The 16357-nt window shown below is 44.1% G+C and overlaps 1 protein-coding gene across 1 annotated transcript in view; it reads left to right on the top strand.

Annotated features, from left to right (window-relative positions):
• Positions 1–465, top strand: part of ppm1aa (protein phosphatase, Mg2+/Mn2+ dependent, 1Aa) — a 52952-nt gene extending 52487 nt beyond the window's left edge. The window contains exon 6 of the mRNA XM_062042168.1: positions 379–465. Coding sequence (XP_061898152.1) covers positions 379–411 — 33 coding nt within the window. The 3' untranslated portion in view covers positions 412–465. The remainder of the gene's footprint in view (positions 1–378) is intronic.
• Positions 466–16357: the final 15892 nt, after the last annotated feature.

Raw genomic sequence — 16357 nt, 5'->3', positions numbered from 1 at the left:
AAGATGTCTGAGTAGGCATTCCGACAAGTTGGTACACTTTGACAGCCATTTATTTAGTACCCGAAAATGGCTAGAACGATACAAAAAGTGCTCATGATGTCAGTGTGCTAGCATGCCTTTTTTATCCTCCAAGCAAAACACACACACACACACGCACGCACGCACACACACACACAAAACACACAGCTCACATTACAATATAAAGTTGCACCTGAAGCTGCCGCACATTTGTTGCACATATGTTTGAGGTGCACAAATGTGTCCCATCACATCCCACCTGCGCTCCCTTTCATGAGTCCTGTTACTACGTCCTCACATGGCAATGACTGACTCGTCATCCGCCTGCCATTGTTTCAACTTCATGCTCTGCTTCTCTAGGCTTTAAAAAACACCACCACCGTTTTGGCTTGACGAGTGCAGCCATGCAGACGCTGCAGTGAGAGGACACACACACACACACACTTTGTGGACGTCTATGATCGCTGGCTTTGCTTCTTCAGGGTTGTGCCGTCCATCAAAGGACGTGTGAGGAAAAAGGTCACTGATTATGGCTGTGGCTCACTATAAGTGTCTGGTAGGGTTGAGGTCTGGGCTCTCACCAAACGTATCCAAACATGGACCTTTGCCAGTATTTTCCAACAAAGTTGGAAACACATAATAATGTAAAAGCAGTGACGAATGACATGATGTTCGTGTGACAAAATAAAGGTCTTCTTTTAAATGAAAGAACAGAATACTTTTGATTTAAAGTCAAGCGTTGACAGTAGAATAAAGGAGTATATTGTGTTAACTGTCATGTTTATTCTCTATACAAGGCTACATAAAACACTTCTCAACAATTTCCACACTAGGATGAGCAGTTACACTCTAAGGATCTACTAAAGGTGTGCGTGGATTAAAACCTGTGCAAACTTGATAGAGCACACAAAGTTGATCTACTAAGCTCGTGTGCAGAGGAAGTAGTTATAAAAACATAAGATGTAAACAATAGCATACTTCCTTAAAGGGGAACTGCATGTTTTTGGAACTTTGTGTATAAATCACACTCCTTCTTAGAGACAATAATATTTTTTTTTAATGCATTCTAACTCGTAAACAAACATAAATAAAAATCCCCTTACAATACAATGGGGTTCATATTGTCATTGCGTCTTTTCCGACCATAAAACTGAATAAAGAACTTTTAAAAAATCAAAAAATAATCCATTTTCATTTCGTGACCTGAATTTCAACCAAGTATTAGTGATAGTGTTATTATAAGCGCCAATGTTAAGGACCTCCACTTAGCGGTGCATTAATCAGAGAGGGGTCACCTCCTTGTGCTGCTGTACTGACATCATCAGCTGGTGAGCTGCTTTCTCGCCTCTGAGCTCGTGAAAGTTAATTCTAGTTTATAAATCATGCCTCTCACCGGGATATTATGTGGACCTACGTAACCCAGTTGGTTGGGCCACGTGCCTTTTTACCGCATTCTACGCGGGGTCTCGAACCCTGGTCTTTCTTATTGAGAAGCGAGTGTGCTGACCACCGGGCTAAAAGCTCGATCTGGCAGCCCAGCAGCCAGCACTATTGTTGAAGTTGTTTGGGAGTGAGGTTCACCAACGTACATCCGGCGCAGCTGCAATGATTGGCCCCTGCTACACTTACCCCCCTAAACCTCACTATCATCCGGGTAACGGCACCAAAGGGTTAGAACCCAGCTGGTTGGGCCCCATGCCTTTTTACCGCATTCCACACAGGGTCTCCAACCCTGGTCTTTTGTAGTGAGAAACAAGTGTGCTGACCACTAGGCTAAGAGCCAGCACTACTCTTGAAGTTTTTGGGGCGTGAGGTTAACCAATGTACATCTGGCTCAGCCACACTGGCTGGCCCCCGTTACACATAAACTGAGAAATTAGTCAACTTTGACAGTCAATTTATACCTGGGAATGGTGAAAAAGACCTGAAAATACTTTTTTTTGAGGATTACGAGTTATTCTTCATCTAAATGGGAATATATCAACATCCTATTGGTTGGCATCCTAATGACAGCAGACATTGTACAGAAACTGATGTTTTATTATGTCTGTTGGCTCTCATGAAGTCTGCAGTGAGTAATAATCAGTGATGTTGTTGAAGGAAAAAGCGAGCGTCTTGATGCGTTTGTGAAATTAATGCGCCGCCGTGATTAAAATGATCAAAATACGTAAATATAAAAAGTTTTTATAAATGTGCCCGTTATTACATTACATATTTACTTACATCGTGTATATAAAACCTTGATGGAAGTCTTTGGATATTTTTTTAAGGGTTTTATGGCAGAATAGCCAGAAAAGCCACTCCGAAAGGCTCCGTTGTAAGCAGACTTTCGTTGGTATTTATTTAATATTTAGAATGCATAACAAACACAACACATGTATGCTTGTCCTACATAAGGATTGTGACTGATAGGCAAAGTAAAAAAAAAAAAAAGTGCAGTTCCCCTTTAATCTCTAATTAAACATATTCTTTAGACAACGTATCACTATGTAAAATAGCCCCTATGGAAGGCGAAATGACATCATTTCCAGTATGTCTTCAAAGATTCAAGGAGCTTTATTTTTCATACCCATTTGCACACATTCGTACGTATTTGCACATGCATGGTACGGAATTTAGACTCACGAGTCACGACCCAGCAAGTATTAAGAAAAACAGTAATAAATAATAAATAGGCAATAACATAAGGCACTTAACAAGAGGAAGAACTGAGATTAGCCTACTAAGAATGCTGTGTGATAAATACATAAATACAAATTAAATAGGACAGTTTGAACCACTTTTGCACTTCTTATAGGGTTGGAATTGGGGGTTAAATCACCAAAAATGATTCCCGGGCGCGGCCACCGCTGCTGCCCACTGCTCCCCTCACCTTCCAGAGGGTGAACAAGGGGATGGGTCAAATGCAGAGGACAAATTTCACCACACCTAGTGTGTGTGTGACAATCATTGGTACTTTAACTTTAACTTATCAATTATGCACATAGAATAGAATATAACTTTATTGTCATTGCACTTAAAAAGTACATCAAAATGAGTTTTCAGTACAACCTGTACTTTTACCTGTAGATCACCCACAACACATCCAATAATAGCACAGACAATTTTATAGTTTGCACACGTTATTCTGTAGTTGATTTGGATCGCAGTACATCAGTCTCTAAATGCCATTTGGAATTAATGTGAGGACAAAAATTGGCGAAGCACTATTACTTGGAATGTTTCCATTTCAACCCCAGATTTGTTTTATTGTATGAATTTTCTTTCCTGATTTGACTAAGAAATCACGTTTCTATTCACTAAAAGTCTAGTTGGTTACCAAATATGGTTCCTTCCAATATAGTTTATGTCTCAAAGTGAATACACTCCTGGTGTGTCTTTTTGTAAACTATTCCACGATTTGATTGGGTGGAGTCTCAGGAAGGAGACCTCTGTAACTGCTCCCTTCCTGCAACTGCAATGAACCTTAAGCAGGTTTCCTTACAGAAACCTTGTTACCACCTGTACTTCCTAGATAGTCAAGCGTTATCGTCTCTTCCAAGGACCTCACCAAACCAGCCAATCTCCACGGCGTTTATCTGAGTGTGTTTGCCTCTTTCCTTGAGGTGGCCATAAATTACATCTTTTGGTGGGCTTTCGCCGAGCTTAAAAAAAAAAACCAATACAAATATTAGTTGACTTTGGGCAAAATCTAAAAAAACTAATTTAACTGTGAACGGCCCTCACGTTTCAGCAGACAAGGTACCACTGTTCTGAATATGTCAGTGATTGTCAAATTGCCACTAGTGGTAAGTGGGCTCCATCCAGTGGTTTGCCAAATAATCACTTGATTTAAGTACAGTGTTTTATTTTCCTATATCCAAACATAATGTTACTGTTTAAACCAGAGATGCGCGGATAGGCAACTATTTCATCCGCAACCGCATCACAAAAGTCGTCATCCACCCGCCATCCACCCGAACCAACATTTTATCAAAACCACACCCGCCCGCCACCCGCCCGTTGTTATATATCTAATATAGACCATGCAAGGCATTAGTGAGGTTAGAAAGCTTTTGCCTGTTAAAGAAAGGAGACTGATCCAATGCAGCAGAGACATTCAATGCGTGCCACGCATTAATATCTCTTGACCACGCATTAGTGGCTAAGAGATATTAATGCGTGATAATATTATTTATCATTATTATAATATTATTTTCTTTTCCATTAAGAAAGTGTTGACTATTGTTGCCAATGCCCTCAGATCAGGAGTGTGTTCCTCACACTTTGTGTGCGCAGTTGCAGCAAGCAGAACGATGCTTTTAAGAAGTTAAAAAAAATGTTTTAGAAAGACTAGGCCTATATTTTTGTTAGGTTAAAAAAATGTAAAATGTTCTTTTTTTCTTCTTCTTCTGTTGTGTTGTGTTGTGTTGTGCTGCAGTGCCTGATGAATAATTGACTGTTTCAAAGAGTGCTGCTCGTTTTTCGTATGTGGGTAACAACATTTAACTATGTATATATATTTCCGAATTGGTTCAACCACCACCCGCCCGAATCTATTTAAAATCTATTTTTTTCGTCATGTCACCCGCCCGACCCCCGGTTTATCCGCGGACTCCGCGGTTGTGTCCGCAAACCGCGCATCTCTAGTTTAAACTGTTTGTAACGTTACAGTGGCCAAAAATATTAAATATACTTGTTAAATAAAATCTCTGCCTCGTTTGTAATGAATACTTGGGCCTGCTACGCTACTTTATTTTTATGTTGGTCATTATGGTGGTACTCGGAGAGCCACGTTTTTTCTAAGGTGGTGCTCTGTAAAAAAAAGTTGAGAACCACTGCAATATGTGTAGTGAAAGTGTTTCATATATTTGAGAGCGATATCCCACAGGCTCAGAATCCCCACACACACGTCTCCATGTCCCCTTCCTAGCCTGAGGTCCATGTGTCACATGGAGCTCAAGCTTTTCTCACTTGACTGCAGTGATTCAATGATCATTGTGTACAAACAAGCGTACAGTATCAGATATGGCTGACATGCTCCCTTCCCCAAACTTCCAAAAGGCTCTCACCATGTCGTCCATGTCCCCCCCCCACCATGGCCCTTACACAACCCGAAATCCTCATTATCCATCAGTCCTGAGACTAGGCTGGCTGTGAATGAGGACATCAAATGATGCACGCTCGTTAAGGAACCACAGATCCGCTCATTAGCATCAGCACCTTCCTGTGTTGGAGCCTGCATCAGCGTTCTCTCCTGCCGCCACCACATTGTGTCCTCTCAACCCGACGCACTGACTGGAAGACTTAGGATTAATGTCAGCTCCCGCCAGCGGGTCATCTGGGCTTTGGCGCCCAAGCTGTGGAATTTGTTGACAGCTGCCCGCCATCACCACCACTCTTGTCCTTTGCTTGCGGCTTTTGTTTGGAAACAACACTTTTATGTTGCTGCAATGACAAGATCTTTAGACTTTCTATTGTGGAAAAAAACTCACACTATTAAGACTATGCTCAGGATTTGCATCGTCAAAGTCTTCTAAGTAGTGTAAAATACATATATATATATATATATATATATATATATACATTACAGCGCCAAAAGTTTGGACACACCTCATTTCAATGGGTTTTCTTTATTTTCATGACTATTTACATTGTAGATTGTCACTGAAGGCATCAAAACTATGACACCTGTGAAGTGAAAACCATTTCAGGTGACTACCTCTTGAAGCTCATCGAGAGAATGCCAAGAGTGTGCAAAGTAGTAATCTGAGCAAAGGGTGGCTATTTTGAAGAAACTAGAATATAAAACATGTTTTCAGTTATTTTTGTTAAGTACATAACTCCACGTGTTCATTCATAGTTTTGATGCCTTCAGTGACAATCTACAATGTAAATAGTCATGAAAATAAAGAAAACGCATTGGATGAGAAGGTGTGTCAAAACTTTTGGCCTGTACTGTTTATTAATAAAACCCAAACAATAACTTTATATTTATAGTAATATAAGAAACTTGAGGCTGCTAAGGCTAGTAATGTCCTGTCAATGTTTCAGTATTTAGTGTCGTGTCTCAAATTCAAAGTTTGCAGAAAAATACAAGAAAGCACATGACTTTGTGAGCCTTGTAATATATTGCCACATTTTTGGATTGTAAAAGGCGACGAAGGCCAAGCAGTATTGTGTGCCAAAGGGCAAGAATGAAATGAAATGCAATTAAACGGAGAATGACATTTTCTAACAACCTAGTGATCTTTCTCCACAGTATGTGTTATTTTACGGCGGCCATGTGCTATTTATGTAGCTTTTGTGGCCGTTTTCGGTCAATCTACACGCGGAAATGTATTTCTTTCTGCGAGACCAATTATTGGCACTTGTTGTATTGACATGGCTCTTGGGAAAATTGTTTTTCTTTTGCGCACACACAGCCTCTTTTCTCATTTCGAGCCTGTTGGAGCGTCTTGTTTTGGCTCTATGGCCACACTGACATACTGTATTGTATTGACAGACTTTTACAACAATCTTTGTTATGTGTCGTTGGGTATACATAACAATGGAATAGTGTGATTCAAACTTGGGGGTTCAAACTTTCTTGAGAGACTCTTTTTTTTTTTTTTTTTTTTTTTTTTTTTGTGACACTATCACCGAAGTATACCAGTGGTGGCAAAAACCAAAATGTGGTTATAACCATAGGACCAGAACTACACTTTGCTATGTCATAAAAACGGGGGTCTAGCAGCTCAGTACAATATAAAGAATACAATTCATTATTTAAAATCTAATTTGAATTCAGCCAGAATGTGCTATGTATTCATAGGGTATGGTATTGTTTGTATTTTAATGCCAAACCAATACTTTTAAAAAACAATGTCTAAATGGTGCCCAAACTGTTACTTCAAAACATTCACAGGTTGCTGGAAAACATTGCCCTTTTAATGTTTACAGAATTATTAGACATGCAATTTTAACAAAATAACAATGTAAATATTTCATTATTATTAACTAAATGATAAATAACGCATTTTCAATATGAAATCAAATCCACAACAAACTGCCATAATCATCCCAGCAATACAGAACACAGAGAATGTCATAAGATTTTACAGGAATTCAAGTGCAAACATTCAACACAATTTGCCCAGAAAGTGAGAATTGATACACAATTGTGGCGATATTAGACTAGCATTACAAAAGTTTTCCTCTTTAATCCTACATGCAAAAGTCGTGTATTAATTGATCAGAGTTACAAGACATTAATTGCACAATAACACCTTCAATCATTTGCAAGTGGCTGAGTCAGCAGCTTTTCAAGTGAAGTGCAACCAAACTTTCTAGCATATTCCTAGCATTTTAGCGAGATGCTCACTGTCCTCTAAGCAGGTAACAAAAGTAACATCAAAAGTAACAACACCATCACAACAGTTTTCACAGTGTTAACTATTCCTCATGTTTGCTTCATTTCAGTGCTTCTAAATAAGTAATAACTATTCATTTGGGATTGAAATGAGGCACCAATTCCTATCTTCAGTTTCTCTGGTCGCGTTTTAGTACACGTCCCTACACGTAGTGTACACTCGCTGTCAACTCCTGCTTACAATTCAGTGGGACCTCTGTTTTCTTTGAATCATCCGGTCCAATAGATCAGACAAAGACCAAATTGTATGAAACCAAATAAATGTTCCCCATAAGAAATAAAAATACAGTAGTACCTCAACTTAAAAGCGCAATTGGTGCCACGATCACGCTTATAACTCAAGACACTTCTATCTCAAATTAGCACCGCCCATTTAAATGAACTAAAATCGAAGACCTCAATGAAAAATAAAAACTATGGACCCAGATTTCCCTCGCCTGGACGCGGGTCACCGGGGCCCCCCTCTGGAGCCAGGCCCGGAAGTGGGGCACGATGGCGAGCGCCTGGTGGCCGGGCCTGTCCCCATGGGGCCCGGCCGGGCACAGCTCGAAGAGGCAACGTGGGTTCCCCCTCCAATGGGCTCACCACCCATAGCAGGGGTCATAGAGGTCGGGTGCGATGTGAGCTGGGCGGCAGCCGAAGGCAGGGCACTTGGCGGTCCGATCCTCGGCTACAGAAGCTAGCTCTTGGGACGTGGAACGTCACCTCGCTGGGGGGGAAGGAGCCTGAGCTAGTGCGCGAGGTGGAGAAGTTCCGACTAGACATAGTCGGACTCACTTCGACGCACAGCAAGGGCTCTGGAACCAGTTCTCTCGAGAGGGGCTGGACTCTCTTCTACTCTGGCGTTGCCGGCAGTGAGAGGCGACGGGCTGGGGTGGCAATTCTTGTTGCCCCCCCGGCTCAGAGCCTGCATGTTGGAGTTCAACCCGGTGGACGAGAGGGTAGCTTCCCTCCGCCTTCGGGTGGGGGAACGGGTCCTGACTGTGGTTTGCGCTTACGCGCCAAACCGCAGCTCAGAGTACCCACCATTTTTGGATTCACTCGAGGGACTACTTGAGAGTGCTCCCCCGGGTGATTCCCTCGTTCTACTGGGGGACTTCAACGCTCATGTTGGCAGCGACAGTGAAACCTGGAGAGGCGTGATTGGGAAGAATGGCTGCCCGGATCTGAACCCGAGCGGTGTTTTGTTATTGGACTTCTGTGCCCGTCACAGATTGTCCGTAACGAACACCATGTTCAAACATAGGGGTGTCCATATGTGCACTTGGCACTAGGACACCCTAGGCCGCAGTTCCATGATCGACTTTGTAGTTGTGTCGTCAGATTTGCGGCCTCATGTTTTGGACACTCGGGTGAAGAGAGGGGCGGAGCTTTCTACCGATCACCACCTGGTGGTGAGTTGGCTGCGATGGTGGGGGAGGATGCCGGACAGACCTGGCAGGCCCAAACGCATTGTGAGGGTTTGCTGGGAACGTCTGGCAGAGTCTCCTGTCAGAGAGAGTTTCAATTCCCACCTCCGGAAGAACTTTGAACATGTCACGAGGGAGGTGCTGGACATTGAGTCCAAATGGACCATGTTCCGCGCCTCTATTTCGAGGCAGCTGATTGGAGCTGTGGCCGCAAGGTAGTTGGTGCCTGTCGTGGTGGTAATCCTAGAACCCGTTGGTGGACACCGGCGGTGAGGGATGCCGTCAAGCTGAAGAAGGAGTCCTATCGGGTTCTTTTGGCTCATAGGACTCCTGAGGCAGCGGACAGGTACCGACAGGCCAAGCGGTGTGCGGTTTCGGCGGTCGCGGAGGCAAAAACTTGGACATGGGAGGAGTTCGGGGAAGCCATGGAAATCGACTTCCGGACGGCTTCGAAGCGATTCTGGACCACCATCCGCCGCCTCAGGAAGGGGAAGCAGTGCACTATCAACACCATGTATGGTGAGGATGGTGTTCTGTTGACCTCGACTGCGGATGTTGTGGATCGGTGGAGGGAATACTTCGAAGACCTCCTCAATCCCACCAACACGTCTTCCTATGAGGAAGCAGTGCCTGGGGAATCTGTGGTGGGCTCTCCTATTTAGTTAAAAAGCTCCTCGGTGGCAAGGCCCCGGGGGTGGATGAGATCCGCCCGGAGTTCCTTAAGGCTCTGGATGCTGTGGGGATGTCTTGGTTGACAAGACACTGCAGCATCGCGTGGACATCGGGGGCGGTACCTCTGGATTGGCAGACCGGGGTGGTGGTTCCTCTCTTTAAGAAGGGGAACCGGAGGGTGTGTTCTAACTATCGTGGGATCACACTACTCAGCCTTCCCGGTAAGGTCTATTCAGGTGTGCTGGAGAGGAGGCTACGCCGGATAGTCGAACCTCGGATTCAGGAGGAACAGTGTGGTTTTCGTCCTGGTCGTGGAACTGTGGACTAGCTCTATACTCTCGGCAGGGTCCTTGAGGGTGCATGGGAGTTTGCCCAACCAGTCTACATGTGTTTTGTGGACTTGGAGAAGGCATTCGACCGTGTCCCTCGGGAAGTCCTGTGGGGAGTGCTCAGAGAGTATGGGGTATCGGACTGTCTGATTGTGGCGGTCAGCTCCCTGTATGATCAGTGCCAGAGTTTGGTCCGCATTGCCGGCAGTAAGTCAGACACGTTTCCAGTGAGGGCTGGACTCCGCCAAGGCTGCCCTTTGTCACCGATTCTGTTCATAACTTTTATGGACAGAATTTCTAGGCGCAGTCAAGGCGTTGAGGGGATCTGGTTTGGTGGCTTCAGGATTAGGTCTCTGCTTTTTGCAGATGATGTGGTCCTGATGGCTTCATCTGGCCAGGATCTTCAGCTCTCGCTGGATCGGTTCGCAGCTGAGTGTGAAGCGACTGGGATGAGAATCAGCACCTCCAATTCCGAATCCATGGTTCTCGCCCGGAAAAGGGTGGAGTGCCATCTCCAGGTTGCGAAGGAGACCCTGCCCCAAGTGGAGGAGTTCAAGTACCTCGGAGTCTTGTTCACGAGTGGGGGAAGAGTGGATCGTGAGATCGACAGGCGGATCGGTGCGGCGTCTTCAGTAATGCGGACGCTGTATCGATCCGTTGTGGTGAAGAAGGAGCTGAGCCGGAAGGCAAAGCTCTCAATTTACCGGTCGATCTACGTTCCCATCCTCACCTATGGTCATGAGCTTTGGGTTATGACCGAAAGGACAAGATCACGGGTACAAGCAGCCGAAATGAGTTTCCTCCGCCGGGTGGCGGGGCTCTCCCTTAGAGATAGGGTGAGAAGCTCTGCCATCTGGGGGGAGCTCAAAGTAAAGCCGCTGCTCCTCCACATCGAGAGGAGCCAGATGAGGTGGTTCGGGCATCTGGTCAGGATGCCACCCGAACGCCTCCCTAGGGAGGTGTTTAGGGCACGTCCGACCGGTAGGAGGCCACGGGGAAGACCCAGGACACGTTGGGAAGACTATGTCTCCCGGCTGGCCTGGGAACGCCTCGGAATCCCCCGGGAGGAGCTGGACGAAGTGGCTGGGGAGAGGGAAGTCTGGGCTTCCCTGCTTAAGCTGCTGCCCCCGCGACCCGACCTCAGATAAGCAGAAGAAGATGGATGGATGGAATAAAATCAATGTTGCCACCCTAAAACAGCACCATTTTATCTTTTACATTACAGCACATCCAGGAAGTATTCACAGCGCTTCACCAAATTATTCCAAAATGGAATAATTTCAATGTTGTCCTCAAAATTCTACACATAATACAATACAATGGGCGAAACTGCCCAAAGATAGGTGTGCCAAGCTTGTGGCATCATATTCAAAAAGACTTGAGGCTGTAATTGCTGCCAAAGTGAATCAACAAGTATTCAGCAAAGGCTGTGAATAATTATGTACATGTGATTTCTTAGTTGTTGTTTTTTAATACATTTGCAAAATTGTATAGAAAACCTTTTCACATTGTCGTTATGTGGTATTGTGTGTAGAATTTTGAGGACAAAAAATAAGTTATTGTATTTTGGAATAAGGCTGTAACATAAAATGTGGAAAAGGTGAAGCGCTCTGAATACTTTACAGATACACTGTAACATCCCTTTTAAAAAGACTAAATACAATATTTTAGATAATGAATATTGTCTGAAAACATTACAATAGAATGTACTACAAACATCTCCAGTAGTTTTTTCGAAATAATATTGTACAGCATTTACCCTGGGGAGTGGACTTGTCGTGTAATGAAAGGAATTGTTGTTGTTGTTGTTGTTTTTGTTCTTTGAGTAGAGCGACCGAAGGTCCGTGTTGGCAGCAGCAGACATGTATGTCTGCCTAAGACCCAGAGAGCAAGGCTAATGCTCCATCCTCCAATTTGTAGTTCAAAAACCCACAAACAAGACACGTCGAGCACAACATTCTGAAGCTTATCTATATTTTCATGGATAAATGTGTTGTTTTGGAGGCTGGAATCTGCTTCAGAGTTGCAGACTGATGGTGCTGCACTTGGGCTACATCGGCGGGTCTGCTGCACAGTTGGTCATGTTTCTAATGGTTTGTTTTTTTGATTTGGTAAGTGTTGTTTGCTTCTTCTGCTTCTCGCCGCTCTCCTTTAATCTCACTTTCTCAGTTTAAATGGTTGGAGGGCAGAATCTCTGGCTGTCAACTGTGGACTAACACTGCAGCAAGGAGGCACCTGACTCAAATGCATGCTTGCAATTTAAAGCAGAACAAAAAGCGGAGACCCAGCTTGTATCTCAAAATACAATGAATCTACTCCAGACACTCACACAAATGAACACTAAACACATGTTGTTGACAATAATGATCACTTTACATGCAGAAAACAATCCATATAGATACAGAATGGAATTGATGATTTAACAATGAAACATTTAATTGATCACCTTTAGCTTTACTCTTTCTGGAATTCAATAGTGTTTTCCAATCCGGCTTCAGAATTAACCACTCCACTGACACATGCCTTTTCTATCTGACCGACCGCATCAAACATGAGGTGGACGCGGGCAAATACTGCGGCATGGTCATGCTGGACCTTCAGAAGGCCTTTGACACTGTTAACCACGCTATACTGTTGGATAAGCTCAGAGCAATCGGATTTGATAAAACCTCATCGAGCTGGATGCAATCTTACTTGGAGGGGAGGAAACAGTTGGTAGAGGTGAACGGCATCGTTTCCCCCCCCCCCCTCTCAGTAAGCTGTAGAGTCCCCCAAGGCAGTGTATTGGGGCCTTTACTGTTCCTAATATACATAAACGACATGTCATCAGCATGCGACTGTGAATTGTTTTTGTTTGCGGATGACTCGGCCCTGCTGGTATCCGGCAAGTACAAGTCACAGGTGGAGAAAATCCTCAGTGCTGAACTCTGTAGAATTTGCACCTGGCTCGCTGACAACAAGCTATCCATACACTTGGGTAAAACGGAATCCATCCTGTTTGGGTCCCACATCAACCTTAAGAAAGTCAATGACTTCACTATAAAAGTGGGTGACATTGTTATCACCAGGAAAGATGAGGTCACCTACCTAGGTTCCATTCTAGAGGCTAATCTTTCCTGTGATAAAATGGCAACCAAGGTAATCAAAAAGGTCAACCAACGAACGAGATTTCTCAACAGAATCTCCTCTCTGGTCAACAAAAGCACCATGAAGATTCTAGCGGGAACTCCCGCTCAACCCTTTTTCGATTACGCATGCACCTCCTGGTACCCTAGCACCTTCAAATCCCTCAAATCTAGACTCCAAACATCCCAGAACAAGCTAGTCAGATTACTTTTAGACCTCCACCCCAGATCACACCTCACTCCTACCCACTTCTCCAAAGTGGGCTGGCTCAAGGTGGAGGACAGAGTAAAACAACTTGCACTGAGCCTAGTCTATAAAATCCGCTACACCTCCCTGATACCGAAGTACATGTCAAACTACTTCCTTAATGTAAATGACCACCATAACTACAACAACAGGGGGAGCTCCACTAACCACGTTAAACCCAGATTCCGAACTAATAAAGGTCTTAACTCATTCTCTTTCTATGCCACATCAATGTGGAATGCACTCCCAACAGGTGTAAAAGAAAGGGCATCTCTTTGCAACTACAACCCTAAACTAACACCCACCCTTCCACATAATACCTCTTCGGATTGTAAATAATCAAATGTAAATAATCAAATGATGTAGACACTTTTTCTTATTCTTTCTGATCTCTCTCTCTATGTCCACTACTTGCTGTACATATCCTACCAAATCAGTCCTACACTGTTTCAATGTCCATTTCTCTGATGATACAATTGTTGATGCTGATTGTTGATGACTGAAGTGTTGATACCAACCAAACCTAACCCGCCCCGCCCCCCCCACCCCCCCCCTCCATATCCCACACCCTGGATTGTAAATATTGTAAATAATATAAATAATTCAATGTATATACTCTGATAATTATCTTGTGTGATGACTGTATTATGATGTTAGTATATATTTGATAACACATATCTGTATCACGAATCAATTTAAGTGGACCCCGACTTAAACAAGTTGAAAAACTTATTCGGGTGTTACCATTTAGTGGTCAAATGTACGGAATATGTACTTCACTGTGCAATCTACTAATAAAAGGTTCAATCAATCAATCAATCACCGTTACAGCGTTACCGTCTCGGGCGCCATGGTGACTTATTTTGCAGTCGTGTGGAATGAAAATGAAAAAAAGCACATAGAATGGGATTCTTTCTTTGGGAAGTGGATTTCACTGAACGATATGCAGGCAAGCACGGTGGAACAGGGGTTAGTGCATGTGCCTCACAATACGAAGGTCCTGAGCAGTCCTGGGTTCTTTCTTTCGGGATCTTTCTGTGTGGAGTTTGCATGTTTTCCCCGTGACTGCGTGGGTTTCCTCCGGGTACTCCGGCTTCCTCCCACCGCCAAAGACATGCACCTGGGGATAGGTTGATTGGCAACACTAAATTGGCCCTAGTGTGTGAATGTGAGAGTGAATGTTGTCTGTCTATCTGTGCTGGCCCTGCGATGAGGTGGCGACTTATCCAGGGTGTACGCCACCTTCCGCCCGATTGTAGCTGAGATAGGATCTAGCACCCCCGCGACCCCGAACGAGACAAGCGGTAGAAAATGGATGGATGGATGGATATGCAGGCACACTGATATCTGGTTCCACAATGTTTGGCTGTATGATAACAGAGATGGCGAAAGATTTGCGTCAAAAAAACTAGTTACACAAAAATTGGGGCATACGGAAGCCGAGGTACAGTGGAACGTCGATTTGCAAACGCCTTTATTTGCCACCTTTTCGGTTTATGAACCTTCACATCGCGCCAAACAAGCCTCTGTGTGCGAACCATGTCTCGGACGCTTCATTCATTCATTCATTCATTTTGCATGCTGCTTGAAGCCATCGGGGGCTGCCATTTTGATGACATCGCTTCCTGTACACACAGACGCGACCCTTTCAAAGAGCTGCGACGGCGAGCAGCACTTCTGACTTGTTTATTTCCACAATTGTCGTACTTTGCAGCGGTCAGAGCTGTGTCAGCCTGTTGAAGAGATCACTTCGTGTGATCAGTAACGCTTTAATGTGTCCAAACTCGCACAGTCTTGCTGCATAGCTTCAGGTTGCTCGACACCCGCTTTGAGAGAGCGTTTTAACTAGTTGCGTCACTTTCAGTTCAAGGAATTTATTAGCGCTTTGTTGTGCAGCAAGTCTTTAGTTGTGATGAGATCGAAAAAGATGCCATAGCAGGCCTTTGTTACAGCGAAGGAGAAGGCACTACCGGGACACACGTCGATGAATGATCGCCTCACACTGCTACTTTGTGCTAACGCTAGCTGTGAATATGTGAAGCCACTGCTCGTTTATCACTCCGAAACTCACGCAGTGTTCAACAACGCCACAAATATTCGCAGACACAAAGTCAAATTATTTTGCTTTTTTTGGTTTATCATTGTAGTGTTTATTATTATTTGTGCGTGTGCCTGTTGACATTTAAAGGCCTACTGAAAGCCACTACTACCGACCACGCAGTCTGATAGTTTATATATCAATGATGAAATCTTAACATTGCAACACATGCCAATACGGCCGGGTTAACTTATAAAGTGACATTTTAAAATTCCCGGGAAATATCCGGCTGAAACATCGCGGTATGATGACGTATGCGCGTGACGAAGTCCGAGTAACGGAAGTTATGGTACCCCGTAGAATCCTATACAAAAAGCTCTGTTTTCATTTCATAATTCCACAGTATTCTGGACATCTTTTGCAATTTTTTTAATGAACAATGAAGGCTGCAAAGAAGACAGTTGTAGGTGGGATCAGTGTATTAGCAGCGGACTACAGCAACACAACCAGGAGGACTTTGTTGGAGCGCTAGCCGCGCTAGCCGCCGACTTCACCTTGACTTCCTACGTCTCCGGGCCACCAAACGCATCGGGTGAAGTCCTTCGTCCTTCTGCCGATCGCTGGAACGCAGGTGAGCACGGGTGTTGATGAGCAAATGAGGGCTGGCTGGCCTAGGTGGAGAGCTAATGTTTTTAGCATAGCTCTGTGCAGTTCGGTTGCTAAGTTAGCTTCAATGGCGTCGTTAGCACAGCATTGTTAACCTTCGCCAGCCTGGAAAGCATTAACCGTGTATTTACATGTCCACGGTTTAATAGTATTGTTGATTTTCTATCTATACTTCCAGTCAGGGGTTTATTTCTTTTGTTTCTATATGCAGTTAAAGCAAGATGCTATCACGTTAGCTCGTAGCTAAAGCATTTTGCCGATGTATTGTCGTGGAGATAAAAGGCACTGAATGTCCATTTCGCGTTCTCGACTCTCATTTTCAAGAGGATATAGTATCCGAGGTGGTTTAAAATACAAATCTGTGATCTACAGTAGAAAAAGGAGAGTGTGGAATCCAATGAGCCAGCTTGTACCTAAGTTACGGTCAGAGCGAAAAAAGATACGTCCATCGCTGCCTCTCAAG

The sequence above is a fragment of the Entelurus aequoreus genome, linkage group LG03 (genome assembly GCF_033978785.1).
Source record: "Entelurus aequoreus isolate RoL-2023_Sb linkage group LG03, RoL_Eaeq_v1.1, whole genome shotgun sequence".
NCBI lineage: Eukaryota > Metazoa > Chordata > Actinopteri > Syngnathiformes > Syngnathidae > Entelurus > Entelurus aequoreus.
This window is presented reverse-complemented; position numbering and strand designations above follow the sequence as displayed.